General features: G+C 47.7%; 2 protein-coding genes and 1 long non-coding RNA gene across 9 annotated transcripts; 2 read left to right on the top strand and 1 right to left on the bottom strand.

The window, feature by feature from the left end:
* Window positions 1–967: 967 nt before the first annotated feature.
* Window positions 968–1,427, bottom strand: LOC110343469. The gene is made up of 2 exons (XR_002385752.2): window positions 1,285–1,427; window positions 968–1,173 (listed from the first exon to the last, which is right to left on the bottom strand). It is a non-coding gene; the product is annotated as an uncharacterized LOC110343469 (long non-coding RNA).
* On the top strand, window positions 1,361–11,978 carry Zmynd19 (zinc finger MYND-type containing 19). Of its 4 annotated transcripts, none has more exons than XM_040745278.1 (6): window positions 1,361–1,479; window positions 3,764–3,823; window positions 5,395–5,501; window positions 6,105–6,245; window positions 10,661–10,841; window positions 11,378–11,978. In XM_040745278.1, the coding sequence occupies exons 1-6, from the start codon at window positions 1,456–1,458 to the stop codon at window positions 11,519–11,521; spliced, it is 657 nt and encodes a 218-aa protein (XP_040601212.1). In that variant the 5' UTR covers window positions 1,361–1,455; the 3' UTR covers window positions 11,522–11,978. The 4 variants fall into 4 exon arrangements, with proteins under 4 accessions (XP_040601212.1, XP_005083790.1, XP_040601214.1 ...); XM_005083733.4 differs by lacking the exon at window positions 1,361–1,479 and adding an exon at window positions 1,977–2,110; XM_040745280.1 differs by lacking the exon at window positions 1,361–1,479 and adding an exon at window positions 2,583–2,702.
* A 1,970-nt stretch (window positions 11,979–13,948) lies between these two features.
* Dph7 (diphthamide biosynthesis 7) lies at window positions 13,949–25,691 on the top strand. 4 transcript variants are annotated; one of them, XM_013123279.3, is made up of 9 exons: window positions 13,949–15,395; window positions 15,771–15,904; window positions 16,171–16,258; window positions 17,922–18,016; window positions 18,468–18,640; window positions 22,381–22,450; window positions 22,540–22,605; window positions 22,978–23,150; window positions 25,070–25,691. In XM_013123279.3, exons 1-9 carry the CDS (start codon window positions 15,249–15,251, stop codon window positions 25,504–25,506), a joined length of 1,383 nt encoding a protein of 460 aa, XP_012978733.1. In that variant the 5' UTR covers window positions 13,949–15,248; the 3' UTR covers window positions 25,507–25,691. The 4 variants fall into 4 exon arrangements, with proteins under 4 accessions (XP_012978733.1, XP_040601211.1, XP_040601210.1 ...); XM_040745277.1 differs by lacking the exons at window positions 13,949–15,395; window positions 18,468–18,640 and having other exon boundaries at window positions 15,408–15,904; XM_040745276.1 differs by lacking the exons at window positions 13,949–15,395; window positions 18,468–18,640 and having other exon boundaries at window positions 15,408–15,904; window positions 17,919–18,016.
* Window positions 25,692–27,294: the final 1,603 nt, after the last annotated feature.

Raw genomic sequence — 27,294 nt, 5'->3', positions numbered from 1 at the left:
GCATTGCATACACATGGTACACATACATAAATGCAGGCAAAACACTCATGCACAGAAATAATCTTAAAAAAATGAGGACAGCTTCCAAAGCCACAGAGAAACCCTGTCTCGAAAAACCAATAAATAAATAAGTTAAAAAAAAAAAAACAAATGAAGGGCTGGAGATGTGGCTCAGTGGTTAAGAGTACTGGCTGCTCTTCCAGAGGTCCTGAGTTCAAATTCCAGTAACCACGTGATGGCTCACAACCATTTGTAATGAGATTTGGTGCCTTCTTCTGGCCTCTAGGCATACATGCAGGCAGAATAATGTATACATAGTAAATAAGTCTTAAAAAATAAATGAAAGTCACTTGTATTGTAAAATATGGTGGAAATCCAATAGGAATTTAAGAATACAGGAAAGGGCAGTGGTGGTGCATGCGTTTAATCCCAGCACTTGGGAGGCAGAGGCAGGCGGATCTCTGTGAGTTCGAGGCCAGCCTGGTCTACAAAGCTACACAGAGAAACGCTGTCTCGAGAAACCAATTAAAAAAAAAAAAAAAAGTAAAACAATAGTCCTGGCGGTGGAACTCATTCTGTAGACCAGGCTGGGCTCGAACTCAGACACCCATCAGCCTCTTCCTCCTGAATTGAGGGCATGGGCCACTATAATATTCACATCTATTATGTCTTCCCTAAAAAGGGAAGAGTGCCTGAGCTCAGGGGGTATGGATTTTTGAGTTTAGTCCATTAGTGAAGACACTAAATAGGCTGTAAAAGCTGTAACTTAGGAGCTAATCTTATTGTAGGTAGCTACCTTTGGGCTGGCTGCCTCCTGCTCATTTATCAGTTTAAGGAAGGTACTCGAAAGGGCATGGGGCATGGCTGATTCCCTCTACAGAGCCTCTTTAATCCATCAGATGTATCCTGGGGTCTCCTTTTCAAGTCATACAGATGTGTCGAATTAACTATTTTGGAGGAACTCGCATCGAGACTACCAGTTTTATTACCAGGGAAACATACGCTCAGCCCCATCTTAAGCATCGGGGCCCCTTCCCCAAAAGCTTTCTCTTAACCTCGGGACGCCATCACAAGTCTGAAGAGGTTGATGGGGCAGGTGCGTTTTCAGCAAAACTTCTGACAGTACTGTGAAGTTCCAAGGGAAGCTCTACCTCCACTCATGACCCTTGGTAACTATTTCCAAAACAGAACAGTGAGAGTTAGAACCGTCTGTAGATCCTCGGATGCCTGCGGACACCTTGAAGCAGGTGGAGCCTGGTTCTGGGCTTGACGTCTAGGCCTTACCGGCTACGTCTCCCCTTCCGGGAGACAAGATGCCCACCCGGTCTTCGGCTCCTCGCCGAAGGTCTTATCTTTCTTTGGGGACCTAAGGCGCAGCGGACCCGGGAAGCACAGCGTAGGTACTCGCCGGTGCCTCGCAGGTTGGTTCCGGAGACCTGGACCACTCTCAACAGCATGCTGTCCGACCGTAAACATCCGGTAAGGACCGACGTTCCACGTCGCCCCGCCGTACACGGCTCAGAGACGCTGGACGCAGGCGGGTAGTGTCACGAAGAGGCAGCAACCACATGCGCCCACTCCCGCCGCCTCAGCGGCCGCGCAGCGCGCACAAAGCTTCCCGCGAAATTGACGTTGCGCCGGCCGCCGCGCAGGCGCCGCCCCCGGCTCGCCCCTCCCCCGCACTCGGTTCTTTTTCACTGCGCCTGCGTTCCTTCGTTAGACCTATTGGCCGCTTGGCCGCGGCGCGCCACGACCGGCGGCGGGCGCGCCCCGCCATTGGTCAGTAGCCGCCGGCGGGGGGGTGTGTCCCTGGCGCGCCCCGCCCTCTGCTCCGCTCGCTGGGGTGCGCGCGGCTGTGGCGGCGGCGCGTGGCAGGTCCGGCGGGCGCGAGGCGGCGGCGGTGGTGGCCCGAGCCCGGCCCAGCCTCGTCCGCCCGCGGCCCGCCCGGCCTGACCCCGGCCCAGGCCTTGACCAAGAGTGCCGCGGCCTCGCTCCGGCCCGGCCCGGTCGGGAGCCTCCGGAGGGAGCGGCTCCGCCTGCCGAGAGCGCAGGCCCGGCCATGACCGACTTTAAATTGGGCATCGTGCGGCTCGGCCGGGTGGCCGGGAAGGTGAGCGGTGTGGAGCGGCGGCGAGGCCTGCGCGGGCTGGGGCACCTGGGCGAGTAGCTGCGCGGGCCTGCTCGGTTCGGGCGCCGCCTTCCTCGCGGGAACCTTCCCCGCGGCCGGGGGCGCGCCCCTCGGCCTCAGGACTCGAGTGGGACTGGCTTGCGCGGAACAGTTCCCGGCGTTCAGCCTGTGCCGGCCCGGGCACCTGCGGTGGCTCTGGCGGCCAGGCTGCACCTGCGGCCGCACGGTTTAAAGGCAGCGGCCTCCCGCCGTAACGCCCTCGGCCCATAGCTCTCAGGCGAGCGGAATAGCCGGTCCGCAGTAGACCTCGGCGGCGGCGGCGTGTTTTAACGTTGCCCAAGGGCTAGCCACGTTCGGTCACTCGTGTCGCAGGCTTCCCTAGAGCACAGACGAGGAGCCAGGGCCCTGGTCTTGGTAGGCTCCAAGGCTCTCAGGTGCTCCTCGCCCGGGCCACCACCCACCACATGTTGAAGCTGGGCTCCGAGGCTTAAGTGCTAGTCAGGAACTGTGGACCCTAGCTGTGTTCCTTCCATCACTGCCTGCAGCTGCTGGTCGGAAGAGGAACAAAGTAGAGGCAGGTTAATTGAGATCCTCGAAAGAGCTTTCAGGAAAATAAGACCGACCCGTCTTCAGAACTGCTGCCTTTGCAATGTACTGCAAGAGCTCAGGAAAGGACTGCTAGAACTTTCTGACCAGGGAGGGGTGGGAGCCTAGACGCCTTGCGACTCGGTAATTAATTGCAGCAGCCTAGACCATTAAAGCTTTTATTAGGCGTATTTGAGACCAGAGGAAGAGGCGCTATCCAGTGAGCACGTGCAATAACTACCCAGCCTACTGAATGAACCGGAATCTTCTATCTCAGTCCCATTGCCTTCCTTTACTCCAGGAAACTTGTGATTGAGTTTCTGGGTGTTTTAAAAGTTTTGTGCCACACGTCGGGGTCTATCCTGTGTGGATGGGCCCTGAAGCCTAATTACGTACATGAGATTACAATTTGCTTGTTTTGTTGTTTTTTTAGATTTGTTTTTAATATCTTTTTTGGGGGGGGTTCGAGACAGGGTTTCTCTGTATTGTTTTGGAGGCTGTCCTGGAACTAGCTCTGTAGACCAGGCTGGCCTCGAACTCACAGAAATCCACCTGCCTTTTAGATTTGTTTTTTGTTTTTTGTTTTTTTTTGTTTTTGTTTTGTTTTAATCACCCACCCACCCGAAACGGTTTCACTGTTTATTCCTGGCTGCCCCGGAACTCTGTAGACCAGGCTGGGCTCGAACTCACAAATATCCTGCCTCTGCCTCCCGAGTGCTGGGATTAAAGGCATGTGCCACCACTGCCTGGCTTACTTTGATTGTCTTTCTCTTTTCTTTTTGATATGGGAACTCACTCTGTGGTCTTGACTCATGTGGTCTTGGCAGTCCTGGAACTCAGAGTTCCGTCTTCCACTACCTTGGAGTGTTGGGATTAAAGGTGTGTACCACCATGCCCAACTTGGACTTTGATGTAGGCTGTGCCAAGTCCCCCACCCCCATATGGTTACTCTCTGTCTCATTGGAAACGATTGCAGATTCTTGCTGCTGCTGGTGGTGTTACTGTTTCTCCAATCGCCGATGTAACCTTTGAAACATGGTTTATTTTCAGACCAAATACACACTGATTGATGAGCAAGACATACCACTGGTGGAGAGCTACTCCTTTGAGGTAAGGATTGCTTTCGTTTGATGCCCAGAAAACATGGTGAATTAGTTTCCTTCCCAGTTTTGGGAGAACAAAAGGACAGCAACTGACACATATGAACCCTCAGCTCCAAAACAGTTGTGACAGCCTAGATAGACACTACTGTCTGGTAGAGCCCAGTATAATCTTTTTCACCCAGATTACTCATCTTTTTGTAAACATACTAGTTTGTTGCATTTATGATTAGGTGTCTATTTTGTCTTGTTTATCAGACAGAATTTCTGTGAAACTTTGGAGCCTGTCCTAGAACTCGCTCTGTAGACCAGACTGGCCTCAAACTCAGGGATCCGCCTGCCTCTGCCTCCTGAGTTGTCGAGTCCTGCCTACTTGTGGTCAGTACCTGGGAGAAGGAATATGTAAGGGAGCCATTCCTATGGGCCCTGACACTGAGTGCTGAGATGAAATAATTAGATGTTTTAAACCATGAACAGGCCTTTTTGGGTGTAGCTGTCCTCTGGCCACTGCACCCTCATCAGGGAATCCATCCTGCCCTCAGGGTAGTCTTAGTAGAGAATTACAGGCTCTGGTTGCTCTTCTGCCGCCTTCTCCCTTCAGCAACTTCCTTATCCATCATTTCAGTCCACACTTCTCTCTTAGCACCAAACACACACACACACACACACACACACACACACACACACACACACACACACACCCCTCCCTCTCCCTAGATGGGGTTTCTCTTTATCTTAGCAACACACACACACACCCTCTCTAACAGCCCTGACTGTCCTAGAACTCATTCTTTAGACCAGGTTAGCTTTGAACTTACAGAGATCCATCTGCCTCCCAAGTGCTGGGATTAAAATGCATGTGTCACCACTGCCCAGCTGAACACCTCACACTTTCATAGCTGCTACATGTCCAGGAATTACTTGGATTGTGTGGGTTTGTTATTTTTTGGACTGGATCTTGCTCTGAGCCTCAAGCCAGCTGTGAACACTCAATCTCCCTGTCTTCAGTTCCTGAGTACTGAGATTACAGATGTGTACCATCACAGCCAACTTTGTGGGCTTCCCTCACCTCAGATATTTTTTTCCTTGGGTTTTACTTTTATGCATATTAATGAATGTCTGTGCACTAGTCACAGATAGTTGTGAGCCACCATGTGGGTGCTGGACATCAAACCCAGGTCCTCTGGAAGAGCAACCAGTGCTCTTAACTAATGAGACGTCTCTAGTGCCACCCCCACCCCTTTTCTGGACTTTTTTTTCAAGACAGGGTTTCTCTGTGGCTTTGGAGGTCTACAAGAGCTAGTCCTGGAACTAGCTCTTGTAGACCAGGCTGGTCTCGAGCTCACAGAGATCTGCTTGCCTCTGCCTCCAGAGTGCTGGGATTAAAGGTGTGCGCTTCCCATAATATTTTCTAAGCTATTGATGAGGGTTTCTTGCCTGAGTGGAGCAGAAGCTCCTGTACTTTTTGGGTCCTCGAAGCAGAATGTTATCTGTACCTCTGACATTTTTCTAAGCTGCATTTGAAATGTTGCTGTGAGTTGGAGGTTTTCCAACAGACCTCTGCTCTGTGCTTCTTCTCAGGCTCGAATGGAAGTAGATGCTGATGGAAATGGTGCTAAGATATTTGCATATGCCTTCGACAAAAACCGAGGAAGGGGCTCGGGCAGGCTTCTGCATGAGCTGCTGTGGTGGGTATTTTCCAGCTGATAAGTCTCCCCACCTAATCTCCATGTGAGCTGTGATATGTACAATATGCCTAAATGCTAGAGAGTATTCTACCCAGAGGAGTCAGAATCAACCTTATCCTTCCTAAGTCTGGGAGTTTATTTTGTGGTCTTTACTACTAACCCAAAGGAATGACTAATGTATATATTACTTTAAACAACTGGTGGGGGTCTGATGAATTCTTGTAGAGGAAGGGGTTCTGCTTCTGATCCTTCAGATAAGTCAGGCTGCATCATTAGAAAATGGACTATTGATCCTGGGTGTGTAAGGTGGGGTTTGAAATGTTGAGACCTTCCTGATGGGGAATTTGTCTCTAGATTGGTTTGGGGGCTCTATCCATTATCCTCTGAGCAAAGCTCTTAAATGCAAGGACAGAATCATCAGCCTGGTCCCCTGTTTGTGTGGGCCAGACCAATGTGTTTAGCTTCTTGTTGGTATACCCCTTTGGCAGGGTAAAGACCCAGTTCTCAGACCACATGCTTGACATTTCTGTGTGGTTGGATACTCATGCTCAAGTAGAAGTGCTTGAGGGTCTTTCCCTCAAGAAAAAAATTGTCTTTCCCTAGGGAACGACACAGGGGAGGTGTGGCTCCCGGGTTTCAGGTGGTACATCTCAATGCTGTGACTGTGGACAATCGCCTGGACAACCTGCAGTTGGTACCATGGGGCTGGCGACCCAAAGCTGAAGAGACCTCCAGCAAACAAAGGTGTGTCTTTCCTGGCCAACACCTGGCACCTAAATGACCATCCCATGTTTCTGTGTCCCTGTTTTAGGCTTTGGGACCTTGATATCCTACCTACTATAGTCAGTGTGTGTATTGGGGTGGGATTTTTCTTCATGGGAGAGGGAAGAATTTTTGGGGGGTGGGGGAGAGTCTCCCTGGCTGCCTTGGAACTCAGTATGTTGATCAAGCAGAGATTCTCCTGCCTCTGCCTCCTGTGCTAGGTTTAAAGGTGCATGTAAACCCCCATACTTAGCTAGAAGGATTGTTATGATTAATTTGGGGGGGGATGATTTTTTGTGTAATTGGCTCTAGGAACATTGTAGCTGATGTGATGGAATGGGACCATACCCCAAGACCACTCAAATAGGTCTCTGTCATGTTCCTTTCCTGAACAGCTTTCCCTGAGAAGTGGTTTAAAGGAAGTAGTAGGACAGTGGCTTAGGGCCTGGGCCTCTTGGTTTCCCAGTGGTCCCGAAAACAACACTGCACAAGCTTTCTATTCTGGAGATCATGTTCTGACTGACCCTGAGACTCATCACAGTGAACTTAATGAAGTTTTGGAGAAGAGCTGAGGGACCAGCAGGAAATGATTGGGGGAATTTGAGCTCATAATCCCCAGCCACACAGGTATCATTGACCTGTTCACAGACCTCCCCTGTAGGGCTTCTGGGAGTGTCTATACATGTCCTTAAGTCTCAGCAACCTTCCTTGGCACTGGCCACCCCAACAGATTATAGTAGCATTAGTGAGGTTGGTGTTGTAGATAGTGGGCAGGTCTTTGTAGCAATTGTTGTCAGGTATGCTAGAGGTCCATGTACTGTAGAAGCTGTGGGAGGACCCAGCCTTTTACGCTTGATATTTAACACAGTTGCCAAACTGCCAATCTACTCTCTTGCAGAGTGTGAAGACAGACCTGTAAAGGTCTCAAACTTCAAATCTGCTTGGTTTCCTACCTACTCTGGTACCAGAGGTTTGAGTCTTCAGTTCTATCTTACCACTCCCTCTCTACCTCTCCCTCCCCCCCCTTTTGAGGTTCCTGTAGCTTAGACTGGCTTCAACTTACTATGTAGCTGAGAAGCTGATACTCATCCTGAACTTACTATTCAGTAGGGTCCCCAAGGGGCAGTCTGACCATCCAGTGATTGAGTACTGTCTTTAATCTTTTGAATATACTTTATGATCATGATATATATATATGTATATATTTATATATATATATATATATATTATGAGATAGGACAACTACAGTTAAAATCTCTATTTGGCCGGGCGTTGGTGGCGCACGCCTTTAATCCCAGCACTCGGGAGGCAGAGGCAGGCGGATCTCTGTAAGTTCGAGACCAACCTGGACTACCAAGCGAGTTCCAGGACAGCCTCCAAAGCCACAGAGAAACCCTGTCTCAAAACCTAAATAAATAAATAAATAAATGAATAAATAAATAAAATAAAACCTCTATTTGGAAAAAGGCAGTTACAGTCCTGGGGGTAGAGGGCTGAGGTTTGTGGTCAGATGGCCCATTGGCCCTCTGCTCAGCCAGTTTTGAGTTTGGTTGAAGCTCTGCCCTTCAGATAGTAGTACCTCCTGCTGGCAGAGGCAGGCTCAGATTGGACCGGGACCCTGAAGCATATCTGGTGTGTGTGTGTAAGCAGATGTAGAGGGCAAGAATGGATACGTGTGTTTCAGGGAGGGAAGTGCTTGGGCCTGTGGGCACATGCCGTCAGAGGAGGATGTCCAGTGTCCTGGTTTGCTTGTGTGTGAGGGGGTTGCTTGTGAGGTTCAGTTAAAGGGCACCTGTGCAGAAGTCAGCCATACCTCTCCAAAACCCCACACAGAGTCTGCTTTACTCACCTATGGTCAGCCAGCAGTCATAGTAGGGCTGTCCTGGTTAGGTTTCTGTTAATTTGATAAAATACCATGACCAAAGCAACTTGTAAGAAATGGTTTATTTGGTTACCCTTCATGTCACAGTCTATCATTGAGGTAATTAAGGGCAGAACTTCAAACAGGAATCTGGAAGCAGAACTAAAGCAGAGACTACTTGGGAGCATATTATTTATTAGCTTTCTCTCCATAGCTTGCCTACCTTGTTTTCTTACTTGCCTAGGCCAACTTGCCCAAGAGTGGTACTACCCACAGTGGTTTGTGCCCTTCTATATCAATCATCATTCAAGAAAAGGCCCACACAGACATGCCTACAGGCCAGTCTGATGGCAGTAATTCCTCATTGAAGCTCCCTCTTTCCAAGTGACTAGATTGTATCAAATTGGCAGAAACTAACCAGCATAATTGATCCTTTGCCAGCTTAACACACACGTCCTACTTTAAGCCATATTCCCTTCGTTTTGTTTTTTTTTTTGTCTCCAAAATCTAATGTTGATAACACAATGTAAAACCAAAAGTCAATAATATAAATAACTCAGACATCTGAGACTCACTCAAAATTTCTGAGCTCCACAGGGTTTGGGCAGCTCTGTACCACTTCTAGCTCTGCCTTCCACATGCTATAGCTTATTTTGTAGTCTCATGCTAGGTCTGCCCCACATGTGCATTTCCTGCTGGCGTTTCCAGTTTGCTGGGATTTCCAACTGAGGCTGTGCCTTACTTAGCCAATGGCCTCTGCTCTCTTCAGTGCTGAAACTTCCATGCTGCCAAAACCATTACTGTGTGAGAGACTCTTGCTCATTACCAAGTTTGGCTGCCAGCTTGAGCTGCAGCCTTGGCCCCTTGTGGGCCACAACTGTGCTAGCTGACAGAAAATACTTCCTACAGGATTTAGTTCAGTGATGTTTGTTAATCACAGCTGTTTCTTCAGCACCAGCTAGATCCTTAATTCAAGTACACCAGCTACTGGACCATCTCCCAAGCGAGCCTTCCACCACTGCATTTCTTCACGGCTGTTCTAAACTTCCACAGAACAGCCCATTAAGTTTGGAATACTCTGGCTTTTCAACCCCAAAGTTCCAAATACCTCCTTAATCCTCCCCAAAACAACCTGATCAAGTCTGTCACAGCATTATCCTACTCTGGCACCAATTTCTGTATTTTTCTGTGATTATGATAAGACACGAGTAAAAGCAACTTAAGGTAGAGTTTATTTGGGATATAGTTTCAGATGGATAAGAATATGTTATGACCAGGGAGTGTGGAGCAAGCAATAAGCATGAATGACAGTCATAGCAGGAAGCTGATAGCTTACATCCTCAACCACAAAAAAATGAAGTAGAAAGCACAAAGTGTAAGTAGCTCAAGACTTTAAACTCTTAGCCTGCCTCTGGTGACGTACTTCCAAATCTGTACCTCCTAAACTTCTCCCAATGGTGCTACCAACTGGGGACCAAGTGTTGAAATACCTGAGTCTACGGGGGCTTTTCTCCTTTAGACCATCACATGAATCTACAGTTCCTATTGTAACATTCAGTCACTTCTGGCTCACTTGTTCAGGAGGGTTTCAGAAAGGTGGGGTAGGTATAACCTCAAAGGAGGAGGAGTAGATTAATAGTAGTTGGTGCTTCCTATGTTATAGGGATGGTCTTCCTTGCAGCACCAAGTAGCCAAGCATGCCAAACTCCATGCTACTTTGTGCCTGTGAGCCCTAGCATTGAGGAGAGTGATAGACTAGGCTTCTAGGCTTGTCTGTTACTGAGAGACCGTATTAAAGGGAAAGAGGAGGGATATTTATTTATTTATTTATTTTGCTATTTGGTCTCGGTTTGTAGCTCTGGCTGCCACCACACATAGCTAGGATTAAAAGTGTTTAATGTGGCTGGGTGGTTGTGGTACATACCTTTAGGGAGGCAGAAGCATGTGGATCTCTGTGAGTTTGAGGCCAGCCTGGTCTACAAAGTGAGTTCTAAGACAGCCAGAACTGTTAACAGAGAAACCCTGTCTTGAAAAGAAAAAGAAGGAAAAAAACTTAAAAAAGAAAATAGAAAACTCAGCACTCAGGAGGCAGGTGCATCTCTTGAGTTCCAGGCCTGGTCTTCAATTAGAGTTTCAGGACAGGCAGCCTCCAAAGCTACAGAGAACCCATATTTTGGGGAAAAAAGGTTTTTTTTTTTTTTTTTTTTTTGGTTTTTTTTTTTTTTTTTGGTTTTTCGAGACAGGGTTTCTCTGTGGCTTTGGAGGCTGTCCTGGAACTCGCTCTGTAGACCAGGCTGGCCTTGAACTCACAGAGATCCGCCTGCCTCTGCCTCCCGAGTGCTGGGATTAAAGGCGTGCGCCACCACCACCCGGCTAAAAAAGGTTTTTAATGTTGAGTAATAAATACATGTGGTAGTGATGGGCAGGCCAAACTCAAGTTGCCAGAAATGGACAGAGCCTACTTGCCTTGAAGTGCTGTCTTCTCTATGCTGACCTGGTCTGACCAGAGTGTGCTGAGGCTTCTGCTTTCTTTCAGGGAGCAAAGCTTATACTGGCTTGCTATCCAGCAGCTTCCCACGGACCCTATAGAAGAACAATTCCCTGTCCTGAATGTGACCCGGTACTATAATGCCAATGGAGATGTGGTGGAAGAGGAAGAGAATTCCTGTACCTACTATGAGTGTCATTACCCTCCTTGTACGGTGATTGAGAAGCAGGTATGGTAATGGTACATTGAGTCTTGCCCAGCAGTGTGGGTGTAACGTGGCAGCTTTTCTCTGTAGACACCTGGGTAGAACTGGGCTTCTACTAGATTGACTCTTCCTTTGCTGCCATTCCTGCTCAGACAGGGCATAGGCTCTTCAGCTGCTGTGCCTGTGTAGTCCTGTCCCATATCTCAACCCCACCCCTTGTGTTCCTCTGTGTGTATATGAGAGAGAGAGAGAGAGAGAGAGGGAGGGAGGGAGGGAGGGAGGGAGGGAGGGAGGGAGGGAGGGAGGGAGGGAGGGAGGGAGGGAGGGAGGGAGGGAGGGAGGGAGGGAGGGAGGGAGGGAGAGAGAGAGAGAGAGAGAGAGAGAGAGAGAGAGAGAGAGAGAGAGAGATATGCCTGGAGTTTTTATGGGGAATACTTGCTGGTATTTGCATGTGGAACGTATGCTGAACTTCATTCCCACGTAGAGTTTTGTAGTGTTCTCGAGATGATGAGATACATTTTGTTGGTGTGATATTGAAGCCACATTATTTTGTGTTTCAGCTTCGGGAGTTCAACATCTGTGGGCGTTGTCAGGTGGCTCGATACTGTGGCTCTCAGTGCCAGCAGAAGGACTGGCCTGCCCACAAGAAGCACTGTCGGGAGAGGAAGCGTCCCTTCCAGCATGAGCTTGAGCCAGAGCGATGACGGGCTGAAGAGTGGCTACTGCTGCAGGTTCAAGGTTTCCAGCTCATCATGAGCATAGTGGAAGACAGACTGGCAGTTGAACCTGGAGGTGCCAAAGAAGCCAGCAATGGATCCAGAGCAGCTGCCATAAGACCTCACAGCAACATGAAGCCTGTGGGGACAGTGCTCCTCCAGTGTTCACCCCCAGCAGAGACATCGGGGAGGCTCCCTAGGAACTTTCTCATTATTTATATGTTAATATGTTTGTAAACTCATGTACAGTTTTTTTGGGGGGAGGCGGTGAAGGGAGGGTTAGAAACTTCAAATAGAATCATTTGTTGTATTCCTCAAATGGTAAACAGTTGACACTCAGCTAGAAACTGTCATGTAGTCGAGCTTCTCTCCTGGGCAATGGGGGTCCCACCGAGAAGCTTGCAGAGTCATGTCTAAATAGGCAGAGTAAAGGGGTAGAATCATCCTTGTGGCCAGTCTTTGCTCAAACCCTTCTTTCCAGCCTTCATTCCCTCCTCCCTAGATAGTGTCTTTCCATGTAGTTTTGGCAATGTTGGAACTCTATATAGACGAGACTGGCTTTGAAGTCAAAGAGGTCCACCTGCCTCTGCCTCCCTAGTGCTGTGATTAGACGCGTGTTCAGCACTCCTGGCTCAGTTTTATTTTTGAGGAATTGCTTTTAATGGACCTAGAAGACCTGATAGCATTCCAGGTTGGCCTCTGAGCAGCAGAGTACGTTAGCTGGGAGCACAAGGGAGGCTCTGTTATGTCTAGTGGAAGGTGCTATGGAGTGTTAAGCTGGCTACTGCTTTAGTTATTACAGGGTACTTGTTTAGCTAGGGTTTCTGTTGCTGTGATAAAAACATGACCCGGAGAGAAGAGATTATTTCCACTTGGAGTTCCACATCATTCTCCATCCCTGAAGGAAGTCAGGATATGATACAGAGCCAATGGAGGACTGATGCTTATTCCTTTGTTCGTTGTGACTTGCTCAGCCCAATTTCTTACAGCTCCCAAGACCACCAGCTCGGGTGGCACTGTCCACAATGAGCTGGGCCCTGCCAATTTTCATCAAGAAAATTCAGGCCAGGTGGTAGCAGCACATGCAGTTAATCCCAGTACTTGGGAGGCAGAGACAGGTAGATTTCAGGGAGTTCTTGGACAACCAGGGCTGTTACACAGTGAAACCTTATCTTGAATTCAAAGTCAAAAAAAAAATTCAAGACAGGCTTTTCCACAGGCCAATATGTTGGGGGCATTTTCATAATTGTCTTCTGAAATGACTAGCTTGTTTTGTTATAAAACTAGCCAGTACAGTACTGTATATCCCTACGCTTGTAAACTACCACCTTTAGGCACTGAGACCCTTGGAGCCAGGAGTATACTGTTGCCCCATTCCCAATTGCAGGGTGGAGTAGATGGTGGGGTGGAGTCTAGGCAGCTGAAGTGGAGTCGATGCCTCATTCCCTGCAGAGCTGTGGTTGCCAGGATAGCCCTGTGTTCTTTGGGGGAACAACAGGTTATTTGGTATCTTGCTTTGCAGAAACGAACCCATTTATATGGCTGGAATCTTAATCTCAGGGTATGGTCCCTCCTGCTTCAAACTTTCTACCTGGTTGCTGGCCTTCTGGCTGGTTGGCAGATTCCTGCTTCCCTATTGTATTTCTGTCATGGTCCTTGGTTCTCTGTGTTGTCTGACAGAGCACACCCTTTGATGGCCTTATGTTTTTGAGTAGAGCTCCTTTGGCTGTTTCTGCTTTTATGGCACACACTGGCCTGGAGGAGGATAACAGACTTAAAGTGGCACCATCCCTTGAGTGCTTAAGCTTGAACAGGTGCCTGTATCAGACCTATATCAAGAAACTACGCTAGCCGGGTGTTGGTGGTGCACGCTTTTAATCCCAACACTCATTAGGCAGAGGCAGGTGGGTCTCCGTGAGTTCCAGGACAGCCTCCAAAACAATGCAGAGAAATCCTATGTCGAAAAAACAAAACAAACTTTACCTTTTCTGTTCTGAAGGTCATGGTGATTTTTAGCTGACATAGTTGGGATCCCTGCTCAGATCCTAGGTCGAACATCAATCTGTGATCTCATTGAGGAGGGGAAATGTGTGTGTATTGTGAAATATTGCTACCTACAACTGACTCAAACCCTTTATATCGCATCTTGGATAAACCATTTTAAGTGGCTAGGACTGGTAAAGTTTCCATGTGGGTCAAATTTCTTGGGATGAGTAGGCTACAAAGCTGTGATATTTAAGAATGGCTAGGTTAGAACTTTATCCTATCTTTGTCCCCTTACCAGCATGGTCTGCGTTTACTCTGTAAACATTCTACCTAGAGGACGTGCAGGAGTTGGACAGTTGACTTAGAGGCATTGTTGGTAAAGGTATACATTGGGCTGGCTTTTTTTTTTTTTTTTTTTTTTTTTTGAGACAGGATTGCTCTGTATTGCTTTGGAGGCTGTCCTGGAACTCATTCTGTAGACCAGGCTGGCCTCAAACTCAGAGATCTGCCTGCCTCTGCCTCCTGTCCTGAGTGCTGGGACACTCCACCACCCTCTGGCTCCATCAACTCTTCCGCACTGCTAGCACATGCTGCTGTGCAGTGAAGGGGTTTATCAGGCCACTTCAATTTCATCCTCGAACTCCCTTTCTGATTATCCCTACCTCCTGTTCTTTGTAGCCGCTCATCTAAACTGTTGTATGAATGTTCTTGTGGTTCAGTTATGGAACCCTTTCTCCCCTCTGTAGCTTGTTGGGCTACTTGACCTTGGAACAATCTAGTGCTGGAGGGATTGAGGTCTTTAGGATGCCCTGCGTGCCACTGCTTCAGCTACTAACTGGCCTGCAAGCTGGGTGTAAAGCCATATCTCTGCTTCAGTTCCCAGGCTGGATATCCAAGTGTCAACTGAATTCTCTTCCTAGAGTTGCTGTGTAACTAAGTGCCAAAAACTGGTTGGACTAAAGCCAGAGATTGTCTCTTGGGTCTGTCTCATGGTTTAATCAAGGCGCTTGCTGCTACAGCCACTGCAAGTACTGCACAGAGGTGCTGCAAGTCTCTACATCTGATAACATTTTGGGCTCATTTATGCATTGTTTCAGACTCCAGAGCACACGTTAAATCCTCTGTCCATGTTTCCAAATTTTCCCTTACATGAAAACTATATTGGATCAAAGCTCATCCGGAGCATCATTTTGCTGCTGTAAAGTCCACCTTTCCGACCACGTGGTAGTGGCACACGCCTGTAATTCCAGCACTTGGGAGGCAGAGGCAGGCGGATCTCTTGAGTTTGAGACCAGCCTGGTCTACAGAGCGAGTGCAAGGACAGCCAGGATTACACAAAGACACCTTGTCTCACCCCTCCCCCCCCAAAAAGACCCCCCCACATTTCCAAAGGTCATGAGTTACTGGGGGTTAACTTCAGCATTTGTTTTTGGGAAATAGTTGGATCCACAAGGTGTAAAAACCTCGTTTCCCCAAGACTTATTTACAATACAGGAATTTTCTTGAGGGCTTCTGTATCTACTTGAGATCAGTTTTTTTTTTTTTTTTTTCCCTTTCCGTAAGCCTTGCTTCTTGCTCCTGCCTAATAAGACTCTAGGTTTCCCGCGGTCCTCCGGTTGGTAGGGGGCGCCGCATCTCCACTGTCTTTCCGTACCGGAAGTCTCTTCCCGGAGTCGGACGTGCCAGAGGAAAGTAGGCTGCTACGCACGCGTCTTTGGGTTCTGGCTTGATGGCGGGTAGCTGCTCGGAAACGATGCAGGTTTTGCAGGCAGTGGATACTGAGTTCACTGCAGACTCGGTGGAGTGGTGCCCAGTAGAGGGTTGCCAGCACCTGATGGCATGTGGAACCTACCAGCTGCGAACGCCCGAGGACCAGGTGCGCGCCTGGGAGGGTGAGGCTAGGGACTGCTGAACTGTGACAACTAGTGGGAAAGTAAAGTGGGAGCACTCGGGACCATCCCTGTTTCCGGCTGGTTTCTCTGCGCATCCAAAACCAACCACGTAAGAGTGGAATTGCGGCCCATGTAACTGCAGGCAGGTCGGGACCGACCTGGTAATATACTGGGTCCGGGAGAGCGCCCCTGCTCGTTGAACACTTGCAAGAAAAAGAGATGATTTTCTCAGAAATTGGGAGTGTTTATTTCAGTCAGAAACTTCTCTGTCCTGGCCCTCCATTTTGTTCCAGTTTGTGTCCCATCCTTTGTGATCTCAGTATCCGTTAAGGTAATCAGAGAATATCTATGTTCTGTAGCCTACACTGAATGTCAGCGAGCCTCAAGTTCGTTTAGGTCGTCTCTACCTGTACAGTTTCAATGAGGACAACACGTCTAAACCTCTGGTTGAGGTCCAAAGAAGGGATTCTTCTGCCATCCTGGACATGAAATGGTAGGATTTGGGTAACCCCACCTGGTCTGAAAGCTTGGGAGGTAGAAAGCCCTGCTTGATATTTCCCTAGTCATTCCCAGCCCCAGAGTCACCATTAGTCTGGGAAGCAACATACGTTCCGGTTTTATAATCTGGAGAGCTTTTGTTGGAGACAGAACAGAACAGTTGTCTCTAACCTGGTTTTGGAAATGAAATATGACTTCATTGGAATTCATGATGTTCCCGCAAGCTTCGAATGCGTACTTTTTCCTGTGTTCTCCCATCAGGTGCCATATTCCAGTGTCTGGCCACATACTTTTAGGCTTGGCAAATGCCGCTGGATCTGTAGAGCTGCTCCGCCTGATGGAATATGAGGTCAGTGATGGGTCATGCTTTAGTGGGAAAGGGACCTTAGTGGAGAGTATTGATGAGGAGTCTATACTGATAGACATATTCCTAGAATGGTCTTTGCCATGATGGACTTTGTCATAAATGCTTTAAGGAAATCATGGGGTCTGTTTTAAGTTATACTGGGTTCTGGTGAGATGAGATGTGGGTATCTCAATAGAAGGCAGTCTGAGGTTTATACCAAGGCTAAATATACACCAGTAAATTTCTCATGTGATATGAGTCTTTCTTTAAAAGATTTTGTTTTTAATTTTTAATTGTGTGAATGTGGGCTTGTGCATGTGAGTACCATGCCCACAGAGACCAGAAGTGTCAGGTTCCCTGGAGCTGGAGAGCAGTTGTTAGTTGTCTGATATGGACGCTGGGAACTGAATTCTCATCCTATAGAAGAATAGGAAGGCTAATCTCTAGCCCAGAAATGATATTTCTTGCAGTTATTAGAAGAGCTGAGACCCTAAACATCCCCCCACATGTGTTTCGCAGTGACCCCGTGACTTGACTTTCTCTGATTATTATGAAGGGCTGGGACCAGATCTGTGGGGGTGGTGAAGTCATCAGCAAACTACACACTGCCCTGATGGGGGGCAGGAACACATACTAATGCTGTTGCTGTCATGGGGCCAAGGAAAAGAGCTAGAAGGTGCTAACTGAGCACCTCAGTAGAAAGGCTTGCTTCAGGCCTGTGCAATGCAACCTTGTCCTAGAAATGAGGGAAGGAGGCCTGGGCCTAAGGATCAGACTTCAAGGCAGGAGCACAGAATCCAAGAAAACAGTAGCCTGCTTATGGAGTCAAACACTATTCAGGTGGTTTAGATAATAAAACTCACGTAGATCCTAGACAAGAGAAATAACGTTTTAAAGGCTGTTTTGGCTTCTGAAATGGAAACAGTAGTACGTTTCTATTCTCCTTGTCCCTGGGAATAGAATGGCAGAATTCTGAAGGCAAGGGCAATGCATAGCATATCCCAGCAGTGATTTTTGGAGCTCACAAAGTGGCTAATGTGTCTAGGAGTACACAAAAGCAATGCTGAGAAACCTTTTTGACCAAAGGTTATGTATATAGCAAAGTCCGTCTTAAGGTACGAATTCCCGTGTCCTCAGGCCTTGTGCTTGACAAGTTGCAAGGGCTCATTCTTAGATGAGATGTTAATTAGGGGCTGAGGGTTGAATCTAGCGGCAGACTGCTCGCCTGCCATGCATGAGACCTCCAGCTCCATCTCTAGCACTATTTTTTTTTTTTTTTGGTTTTTCGAGACAGGGTTTCTCTGTATTGTTTTGAAGGCTGTCGGTCCAGCCTGGCCTCGAACTCACAGAGATCCGCCTGCCTCTGCCTCCCGAGTGCTGGGATTAAAGGCGTGCGCCACTACCGCCCGGCAATCTCTAGCACTATTAAAGCATAAGTGACATCAACAAAAACCCAGGCAAGGCAGAGCCTGCCTCTACTTCCAGTACTTGGGGAGTTGAAGTGAAAGGACTGCTTGAACTTGGAAGTTCAAGATGAATCTGAGCAATGTAGGAGACCCTACCCCCCAAAACAAACAGAAATAACTGATGCAGGTTGCTCATACAGGGAGCATCTTCAGGGAGTGGAGGTTTGCCTAGACACAGGTGTCCCTTTTCTCTCCAGTAGAAGAACAGTTACACACTACAACCAGTATCCAGCCTTACCCTGGAGGAGAGATGTCTGTCCTTGTCCCTGGATTGGTCAACCAGGAAACCTGGAAGGTAAGGGTCAGGTTTGGTGGGGTCTAAGTCTCCTGAGGAACAATTCTTGTTCCTATTCCACAAAGGATTAAAGTTGCCTTCTGCTAGCTTGGTTCCCCAAACCTGGGTGTTACTGTTAGTCCTAACCTTAAAACAGAAGCTTGCAGCATTTCAGATAAGTAGTGATGATGCCATCATCAAGAGAAGCCAACCAGGGTTTCAGTGACAAACTGTGTTGATAGTCTCTTCCTTTGCCAGATACCCAAGAGGCCATCTTGGAGTCATGGTTGCATGCTATCTGAGAAACATATGAGACTAGAAAAGGATAGTTGTAATGGTTCTTTCTTGTAATACCAGCATTCAGGAGGCTGAGGCCCACCTGGGTTACATGAACCCTGTCTCAAACAAAGGAAAACCAGAACAGAATGGTAAGGAGAGTTTAATAGGCTCTCCATTGGCTCCTTGTTTCTAGGGCCAGAGACCAGCCCTTGAAGATCATTAGCAGTGATTCTAAGGGGCAGCTGCACCTCCTGATGCTGAATGAGGGAGCAGCTGATCTACAGCTAGTGGCTTCATGGCCAGCCCATCACTTTGAGGCGTGGATTGCTGCTTTCAATTACTGGCAGACAGAACTTGTGTATTCAGGTGAGTTGGACGTCAGTATAGTCACCTCTGATGAAGACTTGTGAAGGACAGGGGAGGAGAGAATGGGGCTGGGCCAAATCTGTGATTCAGAATATGTGAGACCTCAGGACTGTCTGGAAGATACATCCTCTGGCCAGCAGCTGTGGCTGCCACCACATGCCACTTCTCAGGAAATATGAACAGTTGACCTTTGGCACCTAAGGCTTTGTGTGGAGCTGGCCAAGGCTGGAGGAGCAGGCACCCTGGCAAGTTGCCCAGTTTCCTGGTGCTTTCACTGGGAATCATCTACTTTTTGCTTGCTCTCGGTAGCCTTTGTCACACTGATTTCAGGTCTGTCCCTTTATTTTTTATTTTTATTTCTTCTTCTTTTTTTTTTGTTTTGTTTTGTTTTGTTTTTGTTTTTGAGACAAGGTTCCTCTGTGTAGTTTTGGAGCCTGTCCTAGCACTCACTCTGTAGACCAGGCTGGCCTCGAACTCACAGAGAGCTGCCTGTCTCTGCCTCCCAAGTGGCGTGTACCACCACCGCCTGGCTGGGTTTGTCCTTTTCTAGTATTTGAGTGGTTTATCACTTTGGGGCTGTTTGTATGAGAATGAGAAATTAACAAAATTGGCCATTTTGGGTGGCTTCTCTCCCAGGTGGAGCTAAGTCATGTGAGCTGGGAAGGGATGATCTCAGAGAAGACAGGATAAAGTTTAAAACACTTGAGCTTCCCAGGGCCTTGTGTGGTCTAGCCCCAGCTTCCCTTAACTGTCCTGGAGTTCACAGAGATCCACCTGCTTCTGCTTGCAGAGTGCTGGGATTGAAGGCACACACCACTCTTTTGGTTCTGTTTCTAGTGAGAAGCCTGCACTAACACTGCCTTCACTAACCCAGTCCATGTCAAATCTCTCATGAGTCCCAGCATTCACCATAGAGTATTGTTGTGAGTCTAATGTTAGGCTGGCTGGGCTACCTGTACATCCAGACTGTCTCCAAACCAAGCCAAACAATAACCTTTATTTCCTACAACCAAAAAATTGAAACAAAAACCCAAAACCAAAACAAACAACCCCCCTCCAAACTAAGAACCCAAAACCAAACAGACCCACAAACAGAAATACAAGCAGTTAATATAACAGGGTTACCTTTGCAAACAGGCTATTTTCTCCAATCTTACATTGAAGGGGAAAGTGGAAACCTGATGTCATAACAGGGGATTGCATGGAGCTTCAGAGGTGTGAAACAGGATTTCTGGAGCAGCTGTGTCTGCAGTGAGTAGTGGCCCCACGGCAGGCGAGGGCCTGTGTGAGAGAAGCAGCTGGCACGGCCCTTGTGGCTTTAGAGGCTGTCCTAGAACAGGCCCTCCCCAAAGTGTCCAGATTGATAAAGCATCCCTCATTGTGGGATGGGTCCCCAAAGTCCATTTGTGTGCTAGGGATAAATACTGATCTACTACCCAAAAAACACATAGATTGCCTGAGTCTCCTCATTGACACCCACATTCGGGGGGTCTAGATCAGCCCCATGCTGGCCTCTCAGCCATCAATCTGGGGTCCAAGATTTCCCCCTTGTTTAGGTCAGCTGTTTCACCAGCCCAGTCTTGACCTCTTTGCTCATCACTCCTCCCTCTCTGTCATTGGGTTCCAGGAGTTCAGTTCAGTGTTTAGCTGTGGGTGTCTGCCTCTGCTTCCCTCTGTCACTGGATGGAGGTTCTAGGATGGTATATAAGATAGTCGTCAAAATCATTATTAGGGAGGGGCATTTAATGCAGTCTCTCCACTACTGTTTAGTAATACAATCCTTTTTCCAATGCAAAAAAAAAAAAAAAAAAACCAAGGTGTTTTGTTTTGTTTTTTGAGACAAGGTCTCACTGTGTAGCTTTGGCTACACAGAGGTCTGATTGCCTCTGCCTCCTGTTCCTCTGCTAGGATTAAAGGTGCACACCACCAAAAGAAAAGAGCAAGAATGGTTCATAGTAAGTTGGGAGAAGTAGAGGCTAGAAGTAGATTTGGGTCTAGGTAAAGGCAGATTGGGTTGGATTTCCTGATAAAGATGGGGTGAGTGTGTGCATGTGAACGTGTGTGTGTGTGTGTGTGTGTGTGTGTGTGTAAATGTAACAGAACAAGGAAAGAACACAGTCCTCTATGCACAGTTTATACTTAGGTTCACCTGACTTCATGCCTAGCTCAGCTTATCTGCTGTTCCACTTAATTGAAAACCACATGCTTACTCCATATTCTTTGTAGGGATCTATAGTGTATATTCAGTAGTCACCTATTAGATGGCTATATGGATGGTTGGGGGTGGATATGTGGGGAATGCATGTATGTGAGGTGGCAGATGAATGATGGATGGAAAATGTGTGGGTAGATGTTGGATCGTGAGTAAATTGATGGGTGTGATACTGGGTGGGTAGTGGATGGATGGGTGGTTGGATAATGGGTGCATAGTTAGTGAGTGAAGTAGACTCTGCTCAGTACTTTCCCTCTGCCCTTCTTCACCCTTCTTTTGGGCCCTGCTTGTGAGTCTTTTCCCTTCTATCAGGATGCTGTTTTTACACCCTGTCTTGGTAGTGCTTTTCTTTAAAGACTAGTTGTTCACCAAGGGTCTAGTTGTCCTATTGTTTCTTTCAGTTTTCCTAAAACCAGCACAGGGCTTGTTTTTTGGAGAGAGAGAAAGAGAGAGAGGGAGGAAGGGAGGGAGGGGGAGAGGGAAGGAGAGAGGGAGAGAGAGATGGTTTTAAGCTACTGATCTTGGGTCCTCTGTAAGAGAGATACATTCTCTTAACCACTGAGATACCTCCATAGTGTGCTGAAGGATCCAGAAGGACTGCTGTAGTCTCATGCCCACTGCTTCTTTCATGTTGTTCCTTGGCAGGAAACTTGGATATGGACACTCTGGTCCTGGGCAGCTGGGGGGTCATGATACTCGAGAATCCTTCTTGAAGGGGTTATGGCCAGCAGTCACTCTCATGATTAGAGTACCCAATACCATACCATTTTTTAACTCGTTATTTTGTTTTTTGAGACAAGGTTTCTCTGTATAACAGTCCTGGCTGTCCTGGAACTCATTTTGTAGACCAGGCTGGCCTCAAACTCACAGAGTTCTGCCTGCCTGAGTACGGGACTAAAGGTGTGAGCCTCCACCATCTGGCAACTCTTCCCTATTATTGTACTTATAGCCCTGTCAGAACACAGTCTGAGAATGGAATCGTGTGAGAATCCTGAGTACTTGTGAGAAGAAAACTAGATGAGAGTCTTGTGACTTCAGTTTCTTCAAATTACAGAACTGATCTTGGAGTATGCTTTTGTGCCCCTCAGGTGTAGTGGATAGGAGTGAGTTTTCCTCAGATTATTCCTCACAATTGGCCATTGTCACTTGTTTGCACACCTCTGTGGGAACCATGTGTGTGTGGTGCTTGCCTGCCACATACCTCTTGCCCTTGTGATTGCACACTTTACTCATGTGACTCCTCTTAACCCTCTGAGTATAAATTAGCCCATGCTCTGAATAAAGTTGGCTACTGCGTGAGACTTTAGTTCGCCTCATCTATCAGGTACATTCTCCCAGGTCCAATGGACTCTACCAAGTGCTTTGATCTTCTACCAAGTTCCCCTTAACTGGAAGATAGGGTGAGTGCTTAGTGACTGTTTCTGATGTCTCTCTGGGGCTTTGCTAACCAGTGATACCATAAAATCACACATGAAAAGCACCTAAGAGACTTTCTTACATTAATGTCAACTTCTCTGTCTTCCCACAGGGGGAGATGACGGTCTTCTGAGAGGCTGGGACACTAGGATGCTTGGCACACCTGTCTTCACTAGCAAAAGGTAGCTGATCAGAGCTTGGGCGTGGGCCCTCTGTGTTCCCGTCTTAGGACACTGTATCTCCTAACGCGCTTGCTCCCCTTTGCCGGCAGACACTCCATGGGCGTGTGCAGCATCCAGAGCAGCCCCCACCAGGAACATGTTCTGGCTACTGGCAGGTGAGTCCCTGGAGTGGGCCTCTGGTTTGTGCGTTTCTCGCCTTTTCTCTGCAAGGACTTCAAAACCGATCCCAAAGTTCTCAACCAACACACACTTTAGGTATCTGGGTCCAGAAAGCGGGGCTTGCCTACGTCCTTAAAGATAAGTGGGGCAGGAGGTTTGTGCAGTACTTAACCTCGGCACTAGGGAGGCAAAGGTAGGGGGATCTCTGTGAGTTTCAGGCCAGCCTTTTCTGTATAGTGAGTTCCAGGTCAGCCAAGGCTTCATAGTGAGACTCTGTCTCAAAAAATATTAGTCGGACAGGACTTGGGAGGGCTTAGGGAAGATGTGGGCATGGGCTTTCCTGAATGACAATGCTTGGCTGGTTCCAGCTATGACGAGCATGTTCTGCTGTGGGACACTCGGAACATAAAGCAGCCATTGGCAGATGTGCCAGTGCAAGGAGGCGTGTGGAGGCTCAAGTGGCACCCAGTCCACCACCACCTGCTCCTGGCGGCCTGCATGCACAATGGCTTCAAGATTCTCAACTGCCAGAAGGCCATTGGTAAGTGGGGACATAGAGCTGGCCTCAGGGTAGGGTGACTCCACAGTCAGGTTGCCTTCTCTGATTTTTCTGTCTGTGAGTAGCTTGGACTCTGGTCAACCCATGTCTCACATGTGTTGTCTTCTCCCTTTCTCACAGAATCTGTATTAGTTAGCCTAACTACCCGTGGCTTAGGTAAAGAGCCTCACCACTAGGGTGTGCTGTAAGAAGCGCTTGGATTTGCTTGGTGAACCACAACATGTTCTCACACGATCAGAACCATTTCTCATCCCCCTTTCTCTTTCCAAGCCCTAACTCCTTCCTCTCCTCATTCTGCGAATCACAGTATCTCTTCCTTATCCCCTTCCCTCTGCTCCCTCTGAAAAGAAGCAATCTGAAGACTCCCATCATTAAATTGATAGTCTTTTTTTGGGGGGGTGTTTGTTTGTTTGTTTTTTTTGATTTTCGAGGCAGTGTTTCTCCGAGGCTTTTGGAGGCTGTCCTGGAACTAGCTCTTGTAGACCAGGCTGGCCTCGAACTCACAGAGATCCGCCTGCCTCTGCCTCCCGAGTGCTGGGATTAAAGGCATTCACCACCACCACCTGGCTCTAAATTGCTAGTTTTTAAGTCATTACTTCCTTATGCCTTTTTAGTTCTCTCTCTCTCTCTCTCTCTCTCTCTCTCTCTCTCTCTCTCTCTCTCTCTCTCTCTCTCTCTCTCTCTCTCTCTCTCTCTCTCTCTCATTTTTATTTTTTTGAGACAGGATTTCTCTGTGTAGCCTTGAACTCAGAGATCTGCCTGTCTCCGCCCCCGAGTACTGGAATTAAAGACATGGGCTGCCACCACTGACTTGTCTTTATCTTTAAAAAAATTTTTTTTTAATTTGTGTGTATGTGTTGCGGACAGGATCTCCAGGATCTCATGTAACACAAACTGGCTTCAATTGAAGCTGGCCTTGAACTCGATGACAATCCTCCTGCCTCAGTGTTGTGGGTACAGGGACTACAGGACCAACCATATCTGGTGTCCCTGCTGGTTCTTGAGGATTGCTTTCACCAGCTGTCACCTTGCTCCTGGACTGTGGGCCTGCTCTGTCCTTAATGTCCTTAAGGAAACTTCCTTTCTCTGTCTGTAGTGTCTCCTCCATGCTGTTGTGGCTCTATACTGCTGCAGTGTCTACTGGCTTATGCACTTTCCTTATCTGCTGGGCTGTCTGGGGAAGTTACCAGAAAAGAAGTTTCTTCTGCAGACCTACCCGGGACTGCAAGCCATTGTCTCCCAGCCAGAAGCAGTAGCCGTTAGTTCCTCACACATGCTGTAGTCTTCTTAGCCTCTGTACTTACTGCACACGTGCTCTCCATTTCTCTTTTTTCAGAATACTTATTTTATGTGTATGTCTGCATGCTTGCATGTATGTATGAGCACTGTTTGCATGCCTGGTGGCCGAGGAGGCCAGAAGAGGGCTTAGAAATCTCTGGAACTAGAGTTACTGGCAGTTACTACCTGCCATGTAAGTGTTGTGCACCAGACCCAGGTCTTTTGCCAAGAGCAGCAAGTGCTCTTAAGAGTTGAGCCATCCCTCTGCCCTGTGCTCCCATTTCTTTTCTATCCACTTCCCATCTCACCGTCTGCCCTTTGTGAGTTACACCCCCTTGAAAGCTTTTGCCAAGCCCTGCAGTTCGGAAGCATGCCCCTTGTTTGTGAGTCTCTTTTAGCCCTGGCTGATCTCAGAGGCACAGTGCACACTGCAAAATGCATATCTGGTTTCTTTTCTGGCCACCTGTGTGTGCACGTCTTCATTCTCCTTATGCAGACTTGCCAGCTGCTCAGTGAATGTGTGCTCATGGAACGGCTGCCCTTGGTGGAAGTTGAGGGGAGACATAAATGGAGACTGATTGGCTTTTAGTAATGCCAGTTTTGTTCTCTGTCTCTTGCTGCAGAGGAGAAGCAGGATGTGACTGTCTTAATATCCCAGGAAATGCCGAACTCATTAGTGTATGGAGCTGACTGGTCCTGGCTTCTTTTCCATTCCAAGAAGCTCACACCCACCAGGTCCTTGGATCAAAATGGCATGGGAGCCCGAGCAGCAGACCACGACAGCCTGAAGGTTGCAGAGGAGCCACCGGCACCTTTCCAAGAACAAACAGTGGACCACCGTGTGGAAGGCCCCACTAAAACTCACAGCGGAGTTGAACTGAACACTTGTCTCCTTCCATTAACAGAGGACAGGAAAAGCAGCAGCCAGCTACACTGCTCTTCCAGGATCTCTGATCTCAGCCTCTTTAGTGGAGGGAATTTTGACAATAGCCTTCTGGCCACCTGCTCCTTTTACGACCATGTTCTCCACCTCTGGAGGTGGGAGACAAAGCAAGCTTGAAGCTCTTTGCATCCATATTGGATGTGACAAGCGCTGGCCTTTGAGAGTGGACTTTCTGATTCTGTTTAGGCAGTGAATGGGGTTTTCCAGCTCTCCAACTAAGTGTCTTGGTATATTTTGACTTTTAGTCCTTCATTTGTATTTAAGTCCTTGTTTATATTAAATAATTTTTTGAATTTTTTTAATTTTTAAAAAAATTCAATTATATGTTTGTGTATGGATGCTGGAAGAAGCCAGAAGAGGGCAGTGGATCCCTCTGGAGCTGTGGCTACAGGTGATTGTAAGTCACAATGTGGGTCCTAGGAACCAAACTTGGGTCCTCTTCAAGAATATATTAGCTGGACAGTGGTGATTCACGCCTTTAATCCCAGCACTAGGGAGGCAGAGGCAGAGGCAGGTAGATCTCTGAGTTTGAGGACAGCCAGGGCTACACAGAGAAACAAAAAATTATTTTATGTGTATAAGTGTTTGCTGTGTTCCATATGCGTACCTGGTATTTACCAAAGGTCAGAACAAGGTGTTGGATCACCTGGAAGTAGCTCAGTGAGCTACCTTGTGGGTTCTGGAAGAGCAGGCAGAACTCTTAACCCCTGAACCATCTTTAGCCTGCAGCTCCTAAATTTTTTTTCTAAATTTGTGTGTGAGTACACAAATACCTCTGTGCACATGTGGAGGTCAGCAGACAACCTGCAGGAGTTGGACCTCCTATCATATGAGTCCCAGGCATCCAACTAGGTATCAGTCTTGGCAGTAAGTACCACTGAGCCATTCTGCTGGCCCCATGGTCCCTTTTTAAAGTCTCACTTTATCACATTACAAGTTATTTCCTAGGGCTGAAGAGATGGCTCAGCAGTTAAGAGAACTGGGTGCTCTTCCAGAGGACCCTGGTTCAATTCCCAGCACCCACATTGCAGCTCACAACTGTAACTCCAGTTCCAGGGAATCTGACACCCTCACACAGACATACATGCAGGCAAAACACTAGTGCACATAAAATAAATCTTAAAAAATTTCCTAGAGATTTTACTTTTTTTTTGGTACTGGAAATGGAAATTGGAGGCCTTTACATGCAAACCAAACACTATTCCCACTCTGAACTAATTTTTAAAATGGGGAATAGAATAAAAGGAGGCATGTAAACGTTTTAAGCCACTTCAGGGAACACAAACCAAGTATTTGGCATGGTCAGTATGAGATACTCACCACTTCTTCATAGCATTAATAACTTCATCAGTTTTCATGTCTAGAAGATGGGTACTATAGAAACACATTAGCTACCAAGATTCCCTTTTTTTTTTTTACACTTTTTTATTGTATATTTAAATTAGAAACAAGCTTGCCTCCCATGTCCCTCCCTCTCCCCTCCACACCCACTCTCTCCTTCCGGCCCCCCCACCCAATCCCCACTCCATTCCTCAGAGAGGGTAAGGCCCTCCATGGGGGACAAGATTCCCATTTTTAATGTCTTATCTAGGAGGAAAGAGGGCATTGGAATGTGAGTGACCCTCAGTAGGATACCTAAGTGTTCTGAGAATAGTGTTTTGTTTTTTCCTTCTAAATGTTGGGCATGAAATACAGGGACTTGCCATGCTAGACAACTTATGAGCAGCTCGGCCTAAACTGTGCTCCCAGCCTAGCTAGCTTTTCCTTCCCCGTGCCTATATATTCCAGGCTGATCATGAGCTCATCAATTAGTCCAGGAGGGTTGGCTTTGAACTCTTGGAGGCCTACCTCCCTACCTCAGCTTCCCAAATGCTGAGTTCATGGGTATGAAATACTATGCCTTTT

Source organism: Mesocricetus auratus, unplaced genomic scaffold (genome assembly GCF_017639785.1).
Source record: "Mesocricetus auratus isolate SY011 unplaced genomic scaffold, BCM_Maur_2.0 Super-Scaffold_100004, whole genome shotgun sequence".
Classification (NCBI taxonomy): domain Eukaryota; kingdom Metazoa; phylum Chordata; class Mammalia; order Rodentia; family Cricetidae; genus Mesocricetus; species Mesocricetus auratus.
This window is presented reverse-complemented; position numbering and strand designations above follow the sequence as displayed.